Here is a 16,723-nt window from a genome sequence, read left to right as displayed (position 1 = left end):
CCCAATAATGGACCAAGTACGGCACAGCTTATCCTGGTAAGAAAACGGCGGCCAAACATTGACCAGTATCGGATTTGTACTGGCGTTATACCGTCAGCCGTGTCCGGTATTGCCAGAAGTAGACCGGTTTAAGCCATTACTGGGCCAATATTATAATGTTTGCTGGGAAGGCTCTATGCAGTTCGCTCCAGTAAAAAAGCCGGGAATTGTTGTTTCACCGTTTTCGGGCCCCAGCACTGGAACAAACTCCCTGTTTATTATGTCAGAGAAGCGGAATCTGCGGCTGCTTTTAAACGTCTTCTGAAGACGTACCTTTTTCCAAATGAGTAATTTCTTGTTGTTGTTTTTATTTAGTTTTTTTTGTGTATTTTGTTTTGGAGCAAAAGCGCTGTGTTATTTGTAGAGCGCTATAGAAATATGCTTTAATGATAATAATAATAATAATAATAATAGACTACATACCTCCTCCTTTGCCTTTTGCGGCCTGGTTTTTACCTCCCCTTAGCATGTCAAGCATGTCCCCGCCCATACCTCCGCCCAAGACGTTGGACCATCCCGACGCAATGATTGCGACCACAAACACGTAGTGGATTCTCATGACAGCGCACCTGATAAAGCAATAACGTCAATAATCATTATTAACTGTAGGGTAGTGAGTTATCGGTTCTGTCATCGTTTTCACCACCGAGATCCCAGTTTCGGGTCCCGGCCGTTTTGCATTTGGTCTCCAGTTTATACTCGCCCTCGTAGGTTTTCTCCGGTTTCTTCCTGCACCTGAACTGTGCCTTTACCTTGAGTATGTAAATGAGTGAACAACTCATTCTCCAAAAGAGTGAGAAGCGTTCAAATCACTCCAACGGGAATGAAAATCACTCCTAAAAGAGTTAAAACCACTCCTAAAAGTGTGAAAACCACTCTTTACGAGAGTGGATTTTTACTCTTATACATTAAGGAATCGGATAGCAACGTTTGCAAAGTATTCTCGTGGGACCTGAGAGCACATCAGACATATCGAAGTACATTCGAGGTAAATACGAGGAATGTCCTTCTGATATCAAATAATTTTGATTTTTAGAAATTCGCGATATAATACAAATTTTCTGGCAACTTATTACAATTTGATGTTTTTTGATATTTTTGATATTTAACAATAAATATACATCCCCCCCCCCCAAAAAAAAACACCTATATTATTTTGGTATTTTTTGGACAAAATCTATATTATCTTTAATACGAAATTGGAATAAAACTGGTGAAATGTGGTGCAAAAGTTGAACAAATACGCGCGAATTGCACTTTTTTGGCTAAAATGACCAAATATGGAGTTAATTTTATCAAAAACCCATAGCGTCAACATTGGGGATGATTGAATGGACCATCCCTCATCATAATATTGGGGGGGGGGCGGTATTTTCACAATACTTCAGATCAAGCATTAGCGCCAATTAGACATGAAATGTGAGGGGACAATCGGCCTGAATTGCCAAAAAGTGGGTGAAAAGAACAACAAAATTGGCCATTTAGCCGAAAGGTGGGGTACATGTCCCCTGCCCCCTCCCTCCCGGATTGACGCCCATGACTGATCAAGTAATATGTACATTTTACATTAAAAACGTAAAAATGTCCTTACCTTTTTACTGTGCGTCGAGAGGAGAATCAAAAGACGTCAGGTTGATCTAACTATCAACCCGAAAATGAGTAGAAAACTTTTAACATTACCGAGGCGTTTTAATGGCACCTTTTAAATCAATGAGGATATAGATTATAAAGCATGCATTCATCGGACCATACTCATGCTTAGGTTGCATATATTCATTTTTTTTATATCAGGTAGCCCGGGAAAAGTAGTTACAATAGAATGCGTCAAAATAACACTTATCAGCAGCAGATTTATGATTGATTAATCACATTGAACACCAACAACAGGTAAATCACGTATTTTTATTGATGCACTGGTGTTTTCAAAATTACCTGAAACAGCTGTGGACAGGGAAGTTTGAAAATAGTTAATGTAATATTATTTTAATAATCAATATCAATAGTCTAAACGAACGTTTATGTTTGGTTGAGAAGTTATAATTGTAGTATCAGCTAAAATAATTGTGAAAGCATGTTCCTGTGTGTTTTTTTTAAATACTTATATCTGAAATAGACCTTATTTGACTGTGTAAGTAAACAAGCTATATACATTTCAAATGGAACTATTTTAAGACAATTCAAACATTTTTGCTGATGCCCGGGCTGATGGCTTGATCACAAGTGACTTGATCCACTGCTTTTCTCGCGAAACGGCTTGTTGACATTTCCTGTAAGTGACTATGTTTTTGTTTTGAGCAGTGGATCGTATTCGTGATCGAGAAAAACGATACTTTCGTCACGGTGGATTGTTTTGGCCATTTTTAAAACCAATTATTATTATCATTTCCAGTGCCCGGTTTCAGTACCGCTGTCACCACTCCATTATTTTACCGGACCTTTAGATTCGTTGCATTATTTATAATAGTAGTTGTTTATTTGTTGTTGCTGTTGTGTTTTTCTTCATGAAATCAACGTACATTTCTACTGTATCGGCAGGTATAGGTACATTAAGGCAATCTTCAAGTTAAATTAATGAGTTTATTCATTTTTTTTCGAAACCTGATAAATCCCCCATATATAACACCACAGTTAAGCGGCTAAGATAAAATGAGTGAGCTTATTCTCATTTACCTCATTAGTTTGGCTTTTTATTATGACCAGTATGAGGTATTTGGTCACAATGCTGTAGAACTGTAGAATCATTGGCGTGTGACCATTAATAAGGACTCAGGTGACTGCCGAAACAAAATCCAGTTGCGCAAAGTCAATTAAAATCAAAGCAACATGCAAATCACATGTTTGACCAATTTCTTTGCAGTAATCGACAGTCTTAAGTCTTCCACATGGTCACCCGGGTATGGCCACTATTCCTCTCTACTGCTCTATGCAGATTTCAGAGGATGTCAACTTGTGCAATTAACCATGTGATCCATGTTGTCAAATACATGCCCCTAAAAGTATGCATGATGTGACACGCACGGTAGTTGATACGTAATAAGAAAGACTGAGTCATTCTTTTTGATTCGACAATTTTTCAATGCGAAGTATTTTTTTCAATGTTTCACGTCTTACGTATTACTGTATACACTGAGCTGTTTCAAAACAAAGTACTAAAACAGTTTCAAAATACTACTAGATTAAAAAGTACAAGGTATTTGGTCACAATGCTGTAGAACTATAGAATCATGGGCGTGCGACCATTAATAAGGACTCAGGTGACTGCCGAATCAAAATCCAGTTGCGCAAAGTCAATTAAAATCAAACCAACATGCAAATCACATGTTTGACCACTTTCTTTGCAGTAATTGACAGTCTTAGTCTTCCACATGGCCACCCGGGTATGGCCACCATTTCTCTCTATACGGATTTCAGGGGATGTGAACTTGTGCAATTATGTGTCTCTGGAGATCATCAAGGTCTGCAGCACTGTGGGTCTGCAGGAGGACTTGTGAAAACCTTTGATTTCAGATGGCCCCATAAGAAGAAATTATGTGTCTCTGGAGATCATCAAGGTCTGCAGGAAGACTTGTGAAACCCTTTGATTTCAGATAGCCCCATAAGAAGGAATTATGTGTCTCTGAAGATCATCAAGGTCTGCAGGAGGACTTGTGAAAACCTTAGATTTCAGAGAGCCCCATAAGAAGAAATTATGTGTCTCTGCCGATCATCAAGGTATGCAGGAGGACTTGTGAAAACCTTTGATTCCAGATAGCCCCATAAGAAGCAATTATGTGTCTCTGGAGATCATCAAGGTCTGCAGGAGGACTTGTGAAAACCTTTGATTTCAGATAGCCCCATAAGAAGAAATTATGTGTCTCTGGAGATCATCAAGGTCTGCAGGAGGACTTGTGAAAACCTTTGATTTCAGATAGCCCCATAAGAAGGAATTATGTGTCTCTGAAGATCATCAAGGTCTGCAGGAGGACTTGTGAAAACCTTAGATTTCAGAGAGCCCCATAAGAAGAAATTATGTGTCTCTGCCGATCATCAAGGTCTGCAGGAGGACTTGTGAAAACCTTTGATTCCAGATAGCCCCATAAGAAGAAATTATGTGTCTCTGGAGATCATCAAGGTCTGCAGGAGGACTTGTGAAAACCTTTGATTTCAGATAGCCCCATAGGAAGAAATTATGTGTCTCTGGAGATCATCAAGGTCTGCAAGAGGACTTGTGAAAACCTTAGATTTCAGAGAGCCTCATAAGAAGAAATTATGTGTCTCTGCCGATCATCAAGGTATGCAGGAGGACTTGTGAAAACCTTTGATTCCAGATAGCCCCATAAGAAGAAATTATGTGTCTCTGGAGATCATCGAGGTCTGCAGGAGGACTTGTGAAAACCTTAGATTTCAGATAGCCTCATAAGAAGAAATTATGTGTCTCTGGAGATCATCAAGGTCTGCAGGAGGACTTGTGAAAACCTTTGATTTCAGAGAGCCTCATAAGAAGAAATTATGTGTCTCTGGAGATCATCAAGGTCTGCAGGAGGACTTGTGAAAACCTTAGATTTCAGAGAGCCTCATAAGAAGAAATTATGTGTCTCTGCCGATCATCAAGGTATGCAGGAGGACTTGTGAAAACCTTTGATTTCAGATAGCCCCATAGGAAGAAATTATGTGTCTCTGGAGATCATCAAGGTCTGCAAGAGGACTTGTGAAAACCTTAGATTTCAGAGAGCCTCATAAGAAGAAATTATGTGTCTCTGCCGATCATCAAGGTATGCAGGAGGACTTGTGAAAACCTTTGATTCCAGATAGCCCCATAAGAAGAAATTATGTGTCTCTGGAGATCATCAAGGTCTGCAGGAGGACTTGTGAAAACCTTAGATTTCAGATAGCCTCATAAGAAGAAATTATGTGTCTCTGGAGATCATCAAGGTCTGCAGGAGGACTTGTGAAAACCTTTGATTTCAGAGAGCCTCATAAGAAGAAATTATGTGTCTCTGGAGATCATCAAGGTCTGCAGGAGGACTTGTGAAAACCTTAGATTTCAGAGAGCCTCATAAGAAGAAATTATGTGTCTCTGGAGATCATCAAGGTCTGCAGGAGGACTTGTGAAAACCTTAGATTTCAGAAAGCCTCATAAGAAGAAATTATGTGTCTCTGGAGATCATCAAGGTCTGTAGGAGGACTTGTGAAAACCTTTGATTCCAGATAGCCCCATAAGACGAAATTATGTGTCTCTGGAGATCATCAAGGTCTGCAGGAGGACTTGTGAAAACCTTTGATTTCAGATAGCCCCATAAGAAGAAATTATGTGTCTCTGGAGATCATCAAGGTCTGCAGGAGGACTTGTGAAAACCTTCGATTTCAGAGAGCCTCATAAGAAGACATTATGTGTCCCTGGAGATCATCAAAGTATGCAGAAGGACTTGTGAAAACCTTTGATTTCAGATAACCCCATAAGAAAAAATGATGTGTCTCTGGAGATCATCAAGGTCTGCAGGAGGACTTGTGAAAACTTTTGATTTCAGATAGCCCCATAAGAAGAAATTATGTGTTGGGTTTGATTTTATCGGCTACTCAGATCACCATAGGCGTAGATTTTGCCAGGGAGATGGTCCATACAATCATCCCCCAATGTTGACGACTGTATGTGGGTTCCTGACAAAATTAACCTCATATTTGCCCATTTTAGCCCCAAAAGTGCAATTTATTCCACTTTTGCACCATATTTCATCAGCTTAGTTTCAAAATGGCAAAATTATTGGAAATGATGTGTCTCTGGAGATCATCAAGGTCTGCAGGAGGACTTGTGAAAACCTTAGATTTCAGAGAGCCTCATAAGAAGAAATTATGTGTATCTGGAGATCATCAAGGTCTGCAGGAGGACTTGTGAAAACCTTAGATTTCAGAGAGCCCCATAAGAAGAAATTATGTGTCTCTGGAGATCATAAAGGTCTGCAGGAGGACTTGTGAAACCCTTAGATTTCCCCACAAGAAGAACTCCAGAGGTGTAAGATCAGGATATCTTCAGGGACCATTCAACTTGATACTTCCAGGCAATCACACGATTGACAAACAGTTCTACAAGGCGTTCTGTAAATTACTGTAAAAAATGTGGTGAAACATGCGATTTTCATGTTATTTTAATTGACGCACCTACATTTTTGCACGGCTCACAAAAATAACCACTGCATCCTTATACCAATGGTTACAGAAGAAGTTGTATGACTTGGTGGATAAATAAATTATACTGAACTTAGAAGTGATTTTGCAGTGTGGGAGGACAAGATGTTGATTCAGCTATCAACTAAAGCATTTTGACCAATTACCTCGTACTTTTTAATCTATTCAAATATCTTAGTATTATTTTTGATAGAATTATTACTTGGTCTGATGATATTGATTATTTATCTTCTAATAAGCGATGTATGTAATTTAAATATTTCCTTCCAACTCATATTCATAAAATGCTTACTGAATCGATGTTTTACCTTTGTTTTTGATCCCTTACTCTTAAATTTAGATTTTGGTACCTTTGTCATTGTCATAGAGGTGTTAACATAGACTGCTAGTGGTTCAGCCGAAAGCCGTGTATTTGAGACAACAATAGAGGTTATCCACTTTACTCATGTGTGACTTCTAACAAAAGGCGCTGATTCCCGTAGTATTCCTTATTCAAAACAAATCAATTCATGACCTCGGAGTTACCTGCATTACTCTTGGCGGGCTATTTTGAAATAGTCACGGTTGCACATGCAGGTACTTCTTTTGAAAGTCCTAAACAAGGTATAGCAGTCTTTGGTAGGATATGCAGCTTATAGAACACGGATAACCTCTAATAAGGAATTTATATGAATCTGTAATTTACATACTGACAGTATTATCAATTAGCATGAATTTCACCCGGGAATTTGAATGGGGCTTCAACTTCGTCAATACTGCTGTTTTCTTTGTTTTTTTGTTCGATTCAAAAATACCAAATGACAATTTGAATTACTTATCCTTCACTTTTAAGCAATTTATAAACAATTTTTTTATCCACTTTCGCTGGGATCACTGGGTCTTTAAGCATCGATTATACGTCTTTTACCTAAATTAGACTTGCTACTTATCTATGATTTAATTTCCATTGGTTTTTAAAATGGAGATCATGTTAAAGCTTAAAGGCCCATTCAGTGATTTGCTCAACCGGACGATCGTAAAAATCATCAAAATTCAGATTTTGGTACCTTTGTAATTGGCATAGATGTGCTAACATAGCCTGCTAGTGGTTCGGTCGAAAGCCGTGTATTTTAGACAAAATAAAGCATTTGATGATTCTGGACTTTTGATACTGACAGTACAAAAGTCCGACTTGAGATCGAAAGAAGCTCACTCTCCACGTACCAACACGCGTTGCGTATTGTTTCTACTACTTATTACATCAGTAGCTACTATTTTAAACAAAATACAAAATTTTAACTGTTTTTCATATTTGAATTGACCGTTAGTTTGCCTCGGTGACCTTTAACATGTTTAATTGCTTATTTTGTTTTCTACTACAAAAATTAAGCGTCTGTTTTAAATCAATTTAGACTCTACTTCCCCCGTGTTAGAAACACTGGACTAGGAAGTTTTTCCAGTCGATTGGTGGCGCACTGTACGAAAATCTCGATTTTCTCGAGTCGATCTGAGTTGAAGTAGAAAACCTTTCTAAAACTTCAGTTTTTGACTAATTTGTCGATGTATTCAGGGAAAAGTGGTTTAATGAAATTCTGTAGACTTATTCTTTATTTCTAAGCAACTCTGACAAATTTCCATTTTTTTAATGTTCCTGTGAAATCACTGAAAGGGCCTTCAATTGTGCACAATTGATTGATTTAATCGGTTGCGATGTTGGAAAGACTTTTTGGAGACCGGAGTACTTTTTTTAGTATATTTGCAGCGGCCAGACTCAAACACGTGCATGGTAGACAATAATAACAGGTGCTTTTGTCACGTCGGATTCAGTGGTGGATCCAAGGTCGGTCTGACAGCCTTCCGTCACGAATCGATCTCCATCACATTAAGCATTATCATATCTCTTTTACGTCAAGATTTTATCACACATATTCTAGCATCAATGATATGGTTGAAATTTATTTCATTTATTATTATGAAAACTCCCGTGTGAAAATAACAATATATTAAAGCCTTAATGTAAGATTTTCTAAAAGATTTTTTAAAACCTAATTTTGAATTATGATGCCATTTGTGAGTGTTCAAAAGTACACAGCATACACAATTGATGTACATATAACAATTGTTTCGTACCTATTATCGAATCAAGTAAAATGTCTTCAAAATATTTCTCAGAATTTCATGTTTTCAAGGCAAAAACTAAAAAGACTTAAAAAGGGATTAAAAGATGAATTTGCCGTTTTAGCTCTTTGGACTAATAATCAGAGAGTAGGGAAGTATAGCTTAAAGGAAAGTGCAACGCCTATGCATGAATTTGAATCATTAAAAAGTCGTATTTTTATAATTATCGAAAAAATAGGTTCGCGAATTAAAAAATGGCAGAAACAGATTTGCAGTCTTGAGAGCATGTCAAAAGCAGCGAGGGCGCTGTTCAATGGCTCCTACCGGAAAATGAGGTGGAAGGCTACCCATACATTTCATCGATTTGCAATCGACTGGTTATCATAAAACATCTCACAAAGCGCCGAAAAGGCCTCAAAACGAGCAAAGAAAACTGGTGTTTTTACACGTATTACAATGGGGCGACTATTTAGTGGTGTGTGCCCTAACTTCTCCCATAAATTACATAACACAATGACGGGACACTTCCGGTTTAAAGCCAAAAACCTTGAAACTATATATTTCGAAAATTATACACAGAAGAGTGACCTTGCATTCATATGCATTGCTGACATTCAGCGCCTGCAGGGTATTTTTTTGATTTGGGTTATAGGTCATTAAGAGGTCACTTCCGGTGAAAAACCTAGTACCTTCAACACTTTTAGTAACCAACAAGAAAGTGACGATATGTTCACACATGACTTGTTACTATACCAAATGTATGTGGTATTTTTGATTTGGGAGTCAAAGGTCATTAAGGGGTTGCATGCCTTGCGATTGCGATTGTCTGCGCTCTGTGAGTTCAAATTGACCCTAGTTTTTCTTTCTCGCAACCTTTCAAGGTCATTGATATAATTTACTCTAGCTCCATCATTATTTAACCGAATATGACCAAACTTGGGCAAAATATCCACTACCCCAGCCTTTACATTTGACATGACCCATTTAGGGTCAAACGTCACGCATCAGTAATTTTTGGCTAAAAATGTGATTTTTTCTAACATACTTCTCCTACATTACATGGTACAGTAATGAGATTTGGATATTGACCATAGCTATAGCCGGTATCTACGGGGTGTGCACAGATTTGGGGTCAAAGGTCATTAAGACGGTATTTCCGGTACATAACCAAATACTAAAATGCTTCTTTTTCTACAGACTACATGGTACAGAGATGCGACTGACACATGTGCATTCAGATTAGCTGTTGTCTATCGGTGTACACAGATTTTGAGTTCAAGGTCATGCAGGGGTCAAATAGGGTTGATTACTGAACATCACCTTAAAATTCACTATTTGCTGGATATTAAGTGTTGTGATCATCAGCCTAAAATGCCATAAAGGCTCTAGCATTACGTGTATATAGGGTTATAATCAGATTGGCTTAAACATGGGGAGGATCTGTCTTGGGGTCAAAAGGGGTACAATTTATGTAATCCTGATATGATTAGAAATATGATGGAGGTCATTTCAAGGTCACCCACAGGTCAAAAGGGTACAATTCTAAAGTTTGTCCAATTGACTTTTTCGGTAAATCCCATAACCCATTGCGAGTACACCTGAGAACTCGTCATTTTACGTCACGCCGACTTGCAATGCGCAGTAACGATGTTCGATAAACGATGTGCGCATAGGCGCAGAGCGGCGTGACGCAAAATGACGAGTTCTCAGGTGTACTCGCAAAGGGTTATGGGATTTACCGAAAAGGTCAATTGAAATGAAAATTAGTATTTGAAATGTTGATATGATTCAGAGGTCAACTTATTTTAGTAGATAATATTGTTATATACTTAGTGCCTACATTTTTCACGAAAAGACAATTTTGTCCAGTCATTTCAAGGTCATCGCATATCGGAGCTGATTTCAAGGTCACGGCTTGACTTTGTGGTCTTAATAAGACTGCATCTCGTTTTTATTTATTTATTTATTTATTTATTTGATTTTATTACTGATCTCGTGGTCCATTACTCAGAATGTCCAATGCAATTATATTTACTGTGAAATCTGGATAACGTAATTCACTTTCTTTTTTTGCAGCAATATAATTTTTTAACAATAAGAATTTCATCAAACAAGTACTACTTTTTTATTTGCCGTACATAGGCCTACACAGGATTCTTTGTGTATTTGATATTTAAATTGATTTTTGCATGAAAGAATAGTGCATTTTGAATAATATATCAATACACTGATGCTAACATTGTAATAATATCATAATTCCACATGTCTCGTTCAATATTCAATCAATTACGAAAATTGCAAGTCGCTTATTTCAATTAATATATTTTAATATTTAAAAATGGCGTGCCTGGGTATAATCCAGGGTGGTATACTATTGAACATTATTTTTACTGTGCGCCAAATCACAGCAACTCCTACGCGTGTACGTCAAACATTATTGAAGGCCAGCGCCACATGCAGCATTGATGAGTGGGCATAATGTGAAAAAATGTATGGAAATGAGAAAATAAAAGCTACAGTGAAATAAACAACACATTAAAAGATTATGAAATAGAAATTGGCAGGTTTATACCATGAATATTCACCACTTTATACTGCCATATGTAAGCATTTAGACTAAGTGTTGCAGCAGTGCAGGGGTCACCTGAGTTTTTACTTTGATTAGATAAATGAGTCGTCAATTAACATGATTAAGCGTCGATGGTGTAAATCTTTTATATTGCCAGTAATTATTTACTAGAGCAACGTCTACCTCTACGTGTTTTTTTAAACAGGTGCCAACACGAACTCCAGTATTGAATGTTATTGGTTGTTAGGCCCCGTATCCATAGGCTGTTCCCTTGTGGCATGTGCCCTTGTTCCGTGTTCACTTGTTCCCATGTGACCTGCCACACAAGGGCACACGCCACAAGGGAACAGCCTATGGATACGGGGCCTTAGACCGCACCAATATTGTCTACATTAATTGATACATTAAAAGGCAAAAAGCAAATAAATGAAGAAATTATCACGGTTGCTTATTAAGAAGAATTTGCTGTTGCGTGAATATAACCCAAATATAACGACTAAAGGAAGACAATAAAGGAAGGCAGACTGACAAAAGAAAGACAATGCCAAAGCCAATTTGTGCACAGTAGGCCTATACATCGACACACAGCGTCAGTCATCATGGTCATAATAATAGTCTTTCTGCAGGCAGTAACAGGTGGCTTTGTCACGTGGGACTGGTAGATGCATGGTCGGACAGCTTTCAGTCAATAATCGATATCCATCCTATTGTTTAAAACATCAAGCAATTACAAGCATCCACCAGACAATCATCCCATTTGCGTCAATATTTTTCCACACCTTTTTAACGTAGAATATTTTTCGTTATAGCTTGTGCGTGATTTATTTTCATCATTAGGTTCTGTGTGTCCATTGGGTGATGAACTAATTAATTATTCATGAGATAGTTTTAATGGAAATTTTGCATGGGGATTGTAGATGAGTGAACAAGAATAGTAACGTAAATTTAACATGAGTTTATTAATAAACAGAATAAGTGACACCAAGAAATTTTGTTTTGCAAGGCAGTGTCACCAGATTTTCTTTCTTAAAGCCTTAATGTACGATTTCCGTTAAATTTTAATTTTGTTATGCTTTATTCAAAATGTTGAAATAACAGTAGTAATAATTGACAAGAAGGGTTGATGTCCATTTTAGTTGAAATAACAAGGTAAGGTGAAAGAAACCCCACTGGTTATTTCATGCAGTTCTATGGCAGGACATATATTATCATAATTTTTAAATTATGATAATATGTCGAACTTTGCTCTGTTGACCTACAAAGACAACAAATTTGGCTGATTCCATTTAGGTGCAAGTTGGGACATGCGTAAACATTACAAATATGCAAAAAAAATGTGTAGTATTTGAGGCAAAAGCACCTGTACCAGGATGCCCAATAATTTCCAACATAAGATAAAAGTGTTGATTTTCCCATACCAGGATGCCCAATAATGTGCAATATCAGAGACAAGTGTTGTTTTACCTGTACCTGAATGCCCGATAATATGCAACATGACATTAACGCGTTATTTTTCCAATACCTGGATGACCAATAATATCCGAGACACAAGTGTTGTTTTTCCTGTACCTGTATGCCCATTAATATGCAACATAACATAAAAGCATTTTTTTCCAATACCTGAATGACCAATAATATCCGAGACACAAGTGTTATTTCCTGTATCTGGATGCCCAATAATTTCCAAAGATAAAAATGTAGTTTTCCCATACCGGGATGCCCAATAATGTATAATATGCAACATAACAAAAAAGCATTGTTTTTCCAATACCTGGATGCCCAATAATATCAGACAACACAGGTGTCGTTTTTCCTGTATCTGGATGCCAAATAATTTGCAACATAAGATACTAGCATTGTTTTCATATAAAGTGAAAATCTTCAAGGGCCATTATTTTTATTAATGTATTATAGAATATTACTCTATAGATCACACCACAATATAACAAGTTTTGTTTTTCCTGTACCCAGATGCATAATAATGTGCAATATAATATAAAAGCATTGTTTTTCCCCATACCTGGTTGCCCGATAATGTGTTGTTTTTACTGTACTGTATCTGAATGCCCAATAATATGCAACATATCATGTCATGCTATTTCTGATGGTTACACTTGTACCAATCTTGTCTACGATCTAGGAATTTGTTCTTCTGGCTTTCCATGTCACTTGCAGAAGCCTCCTGTAATACCACATCTCAAAAGCATCAACTCTTTTCCTGTCATTCTTGGTCATAGCCCAAGACTCACATCTGGAAGTAGCAATGGAAAGCACAGTTGCACGAAGTATAGGCATACCTTGAGATCAATGGATAGGCCTCGCATTTTGCATTATGATGACATGCCTTGCACTGTTGTCCTTGCAATAGCCAGTCTTCTCTTTAATTCTGATGTTGTTAATCATTGAACCCAGGTATTCAAATTGCTTCACCTCCGCAATCTGCTGTCCATCTATTGCAAACTCATCACTTTTTTGTTCTGTCTACAACCATTATTTTTGCCTTTATGTGTGTTCAGGAGAAGCCTTTTTTCGTTGCTGACCTCTTTGATGCACTTCAAAGGTTTTCATACATTCTTGAACAAGGTTTTCATACAGTCTATATTCAGTTTCCTCTTGTATCATTTAGTTGATCCCCGGTGTGCTTGTCTGTTCTGGTTCTTGATTCATTTCCTTTAAAAATGTAATTGCTACCAAGCAGCATTATTGATCTTTTGTTCCAGTGTCTACAACATATATAGTATATAATAGTGTGCATTTCTTGCAGGGTTGTAGCAAGAGCCTCAGGGCCCATGGGCAAGGAGCAGTGCAGGGCCTTTTAAACATCTCCTTATTTCATTTTCGCTTTTGCTTGGGCCCCTAAACCCTGAGGACTTTGTCCACTTCTGCCCACCTGCTTGCTATACACCCCTGCTTTCTTGTATACCTTGTATATTTCTTATATACCTTGACTGTCCTATATTCTTCTGTTTTCAGCCCTGTTTATCAGAGCAAGTTGATAGTCTAGTGGTTTGGACGTCTGCCTAGTGCCTAGCACACATCCCTGTATCGGTTTATTCTCCATTTGTCCCCAACACTTGTTAATGTTTGCTTGTTTAAGTTTTAATTACAACACATTGGGTTGGTTAAACTGTCCTTTTCTCTCATTCACATTGATCAAATATTAATGCTGTACTGATAATAAATCATTAATTTCCTACCTGTTTATCAATATTGAATCCTTGGAATTTTATTCAAAAAAATACAAACTACTGCATCAGCATAATACTCCAGACACCTCTTGTTTTGATACATATTATTTCTGTTATTGATGTTCTCTTACATGTTCAAGCTGTTCTAGGTTGTTGGTGAGGCATATAACACCTCGGTGGTGCCATGAAAACAAGTGCTGCACTATCCTCAAGTTGCAAATGTTATGTTATCTCAGTAACATATGGTATGTGAACAGGCTTCTATTCAGATTTTCTCATAACACATACCCATTGGGCTATTCCAGTTGAAATCCATACACCCTCTATGAAAGATATGATCTTATTTTCCACACAGGGTATGCAACTTTCAAATGGGCTTCCCTTAATGGATGACTCCATTTGAAATCTATATTCCCTGTGTGTAAAGTAAGGGCCCTGTCTTCTGGAAGGGTGTGTGGATTCCAACTGGAATAACAGACAGGTAAAACCAACCCCAATGGACACAAGAACCCCCCAACCCTATCCTGATGAAAGATGCTTGTTTCTTACTTATTGGATCATTGTTATTGTTTGGAGCACAAAAAGGTTAAATACATGTATTTTTTTTCCAAATGTGTGCAAGTAATGTTCATACTTTCTGCCACTTGCTGCTAGCTTCATCATACCACTTGTACTTTTCTGCAAGCAGAGCATAATGCAAGTCAATGTTGCTGCTCAGCACCACCAAAAATTGTTTCTTGCGCTCATACGTCAGAGCGGGTCACTCCCGAGTTGACTTGAATTCAACTCCTGGCGTTGCTGTCACTTAGGCAAAGTGGTGGGGGTGATTGATATATTGGCTTGCCACTGGTCACTGCTCAGTGAAGCAAAATCATTGTTAGAGCGACAAAGCGGCAAAGTCTGAAACCAACATAAAGCAAAGGGCATTTGGACATTTTAGACAATGCACTGACCTTACTCATAAAAATCTGATCCCAGTACATGTTTTTAGTCTGACCGAACATTTAACAAATATCCGATACCCTAATTGACTTGCACATTACAATGCCCATAGGCCGGTGAAGTGACTTGTTTGAAAGACCAGTGAACTTTTTGGTGTTCCAAACAGTCTATATTATGTAAAAGCTGGAATATGTATTTGCAAATGAATCAAGGATTATTATTATGGTGCATTACATATCACAATAATATTTACTGCATTGCATAGAATGCAATTTTAAAGAATTCCCTTCTGGGTAGATATCATGAAATGTGTGTGTTGAACCGTAATCACATTTATTTTAATAACAAATATGTGACATCACCATCATATCAAAAAGTACCAATGAAATGTGACATTATAAAAATTACAATTATATAAATATTTGGGAAAAAGTTACCAAGGTCAAAATGGGATGTACATCACATACTGTCCACTGTGTGGTTATGCCTTGTGTTATTTTTAGCAATAGTGTTATTATATTGATAACATTGGGTTTTTTTTATAAATTTTTACGATACATACTTATTTCTAGTTTGAATGGACATTATCTTTTACAGCATTACTGTACCTACATGTAATGCCATTCCCTAATTACCCATTACAAAGGTTACACTATTGCCCTCATTCGTCAACTTTCTGGGTTGACCACTGATAAACTTATGTGTTAAAAAGTGTCAGACTTGACCCTACTCACACCACTGTCAATTACTAGTAGATGACAAGTTCCAAATTTTCTTTTAAAATGCAAATATATCAGAATTGTACATAATAATATGGATTATAGCAAGATGAAAGTTCCTCATAGCAACCGATCTTACAAGCGCATTCTACCAGATCCCTTTGTCTTAGAGATCAATGAAGTACTGCGATGTAGCTATACCCTACCGTGGAATATGTGTGTACACCAGATTGGCAATGAGAAACAGCACTAGAAGAGCTTAGGTATCACATACTTGATCTTCTTGAAAAGGGTCATTACTAAGGAAACACAGTTGAAAAGCTACTCCATAACTGGTGGTTGGTACTCCATGCCCTGTACAAATGCAGCCGTCATCTGTCTGGCTCAAAGACTATCATTTGTCCCAACAGCAGAGCTGCCAACATTGGAATATGTAAATGCAGAAGATTTATGTGAAGTAGGATGTGGCACTCTCGCGCTAAGGGCAGTAGCCCTTGTGTGGGATCAGTGCCCCTGAAAGCTCCTGGATGTTAGCTCCAAGGCTACTCAACCTTTTTTAGCAAGAGGACAGGACAGTGGGCGTATAATTGATTTTGTTTTGATTTTTTAGCCAGATGGCTGTAAATGCAGAAGATTTAGCCAGATAGCTGCAAATGCAGAATATTTAATATGTTTTGCAGAAGACAGAAGATGAGGAAATGAGGAAGTCTTCTGCAGGATAAAGAAGCGTTGGCAGCTCTGCAACAGTACGATGATCCTGGGGTGGATCTAGTCCAGTAGCACTCTTTGGGATAGTCCCCACAAAGTTGCAACCCTCAGCATATGTTCCACTCCAAGTAATGTATTTGGTCTTTGATCCTTCACTGGTGCATTTATACTGGCTCGCCTGATCCACACTGTACTCAGCTCCACAGCTCACTTGATAATGCCATCGCTGGTCTCCAGTCACTGGACAAGATATCATGGATAGATGAACTCAACACAGCTTTCAGAACTGCCCAGACAGC

General features: G+C 37.8%; 1 protein-coding gene across 1 annotated transcript in view; it reads right to left on the bottom strand.

Annotated features, from left to right (window-relative positions):
- The window catches only part of LOC140154301 (uncharacterized), a 31,585-nt gene extending 29,904 nt beyond the window's left edge, over positions 1-1,681 (bottom strand). The window contains exons 1-2 of the mRNA XM_072176877.1: positions 1,631-1,681; positions 463-608 (exon numbers count right to left, since the gene is read on the bottom strand). Of these exons, the coding sequence (XP_072032978.1) occupies positions 463-598 (136 nt within the window). The 5' untranslated portion in view covers positions 599-608; positions 1,631-1,681. The remainder of the gene's footprint in view (positions 1-462; positions 609-1,630) is intronic.
- Between the last annotated feature and the right edge of the window lie 15,042 nt (positions 1,682-16,723).

This window comes from Amphiura filiformis, chromosome 6, assembly GCF_039555335.1.
Source record: "Amphiura filiformis chromosome 6, Afil_fr2py, whole genome shotgun sequence".
In the NCBI taxonomy this organism is placed as follows: domain Eukaryota; kingdom Metazoa; phylum Echinodermata; class Ophiuroidea; order Amphilepidida; family Amphiuridae; genus Amphiura; species Amphiura filiformis.
This window is presented reverse-complemented; position numbering and strand designations above follow the sequence as displayed.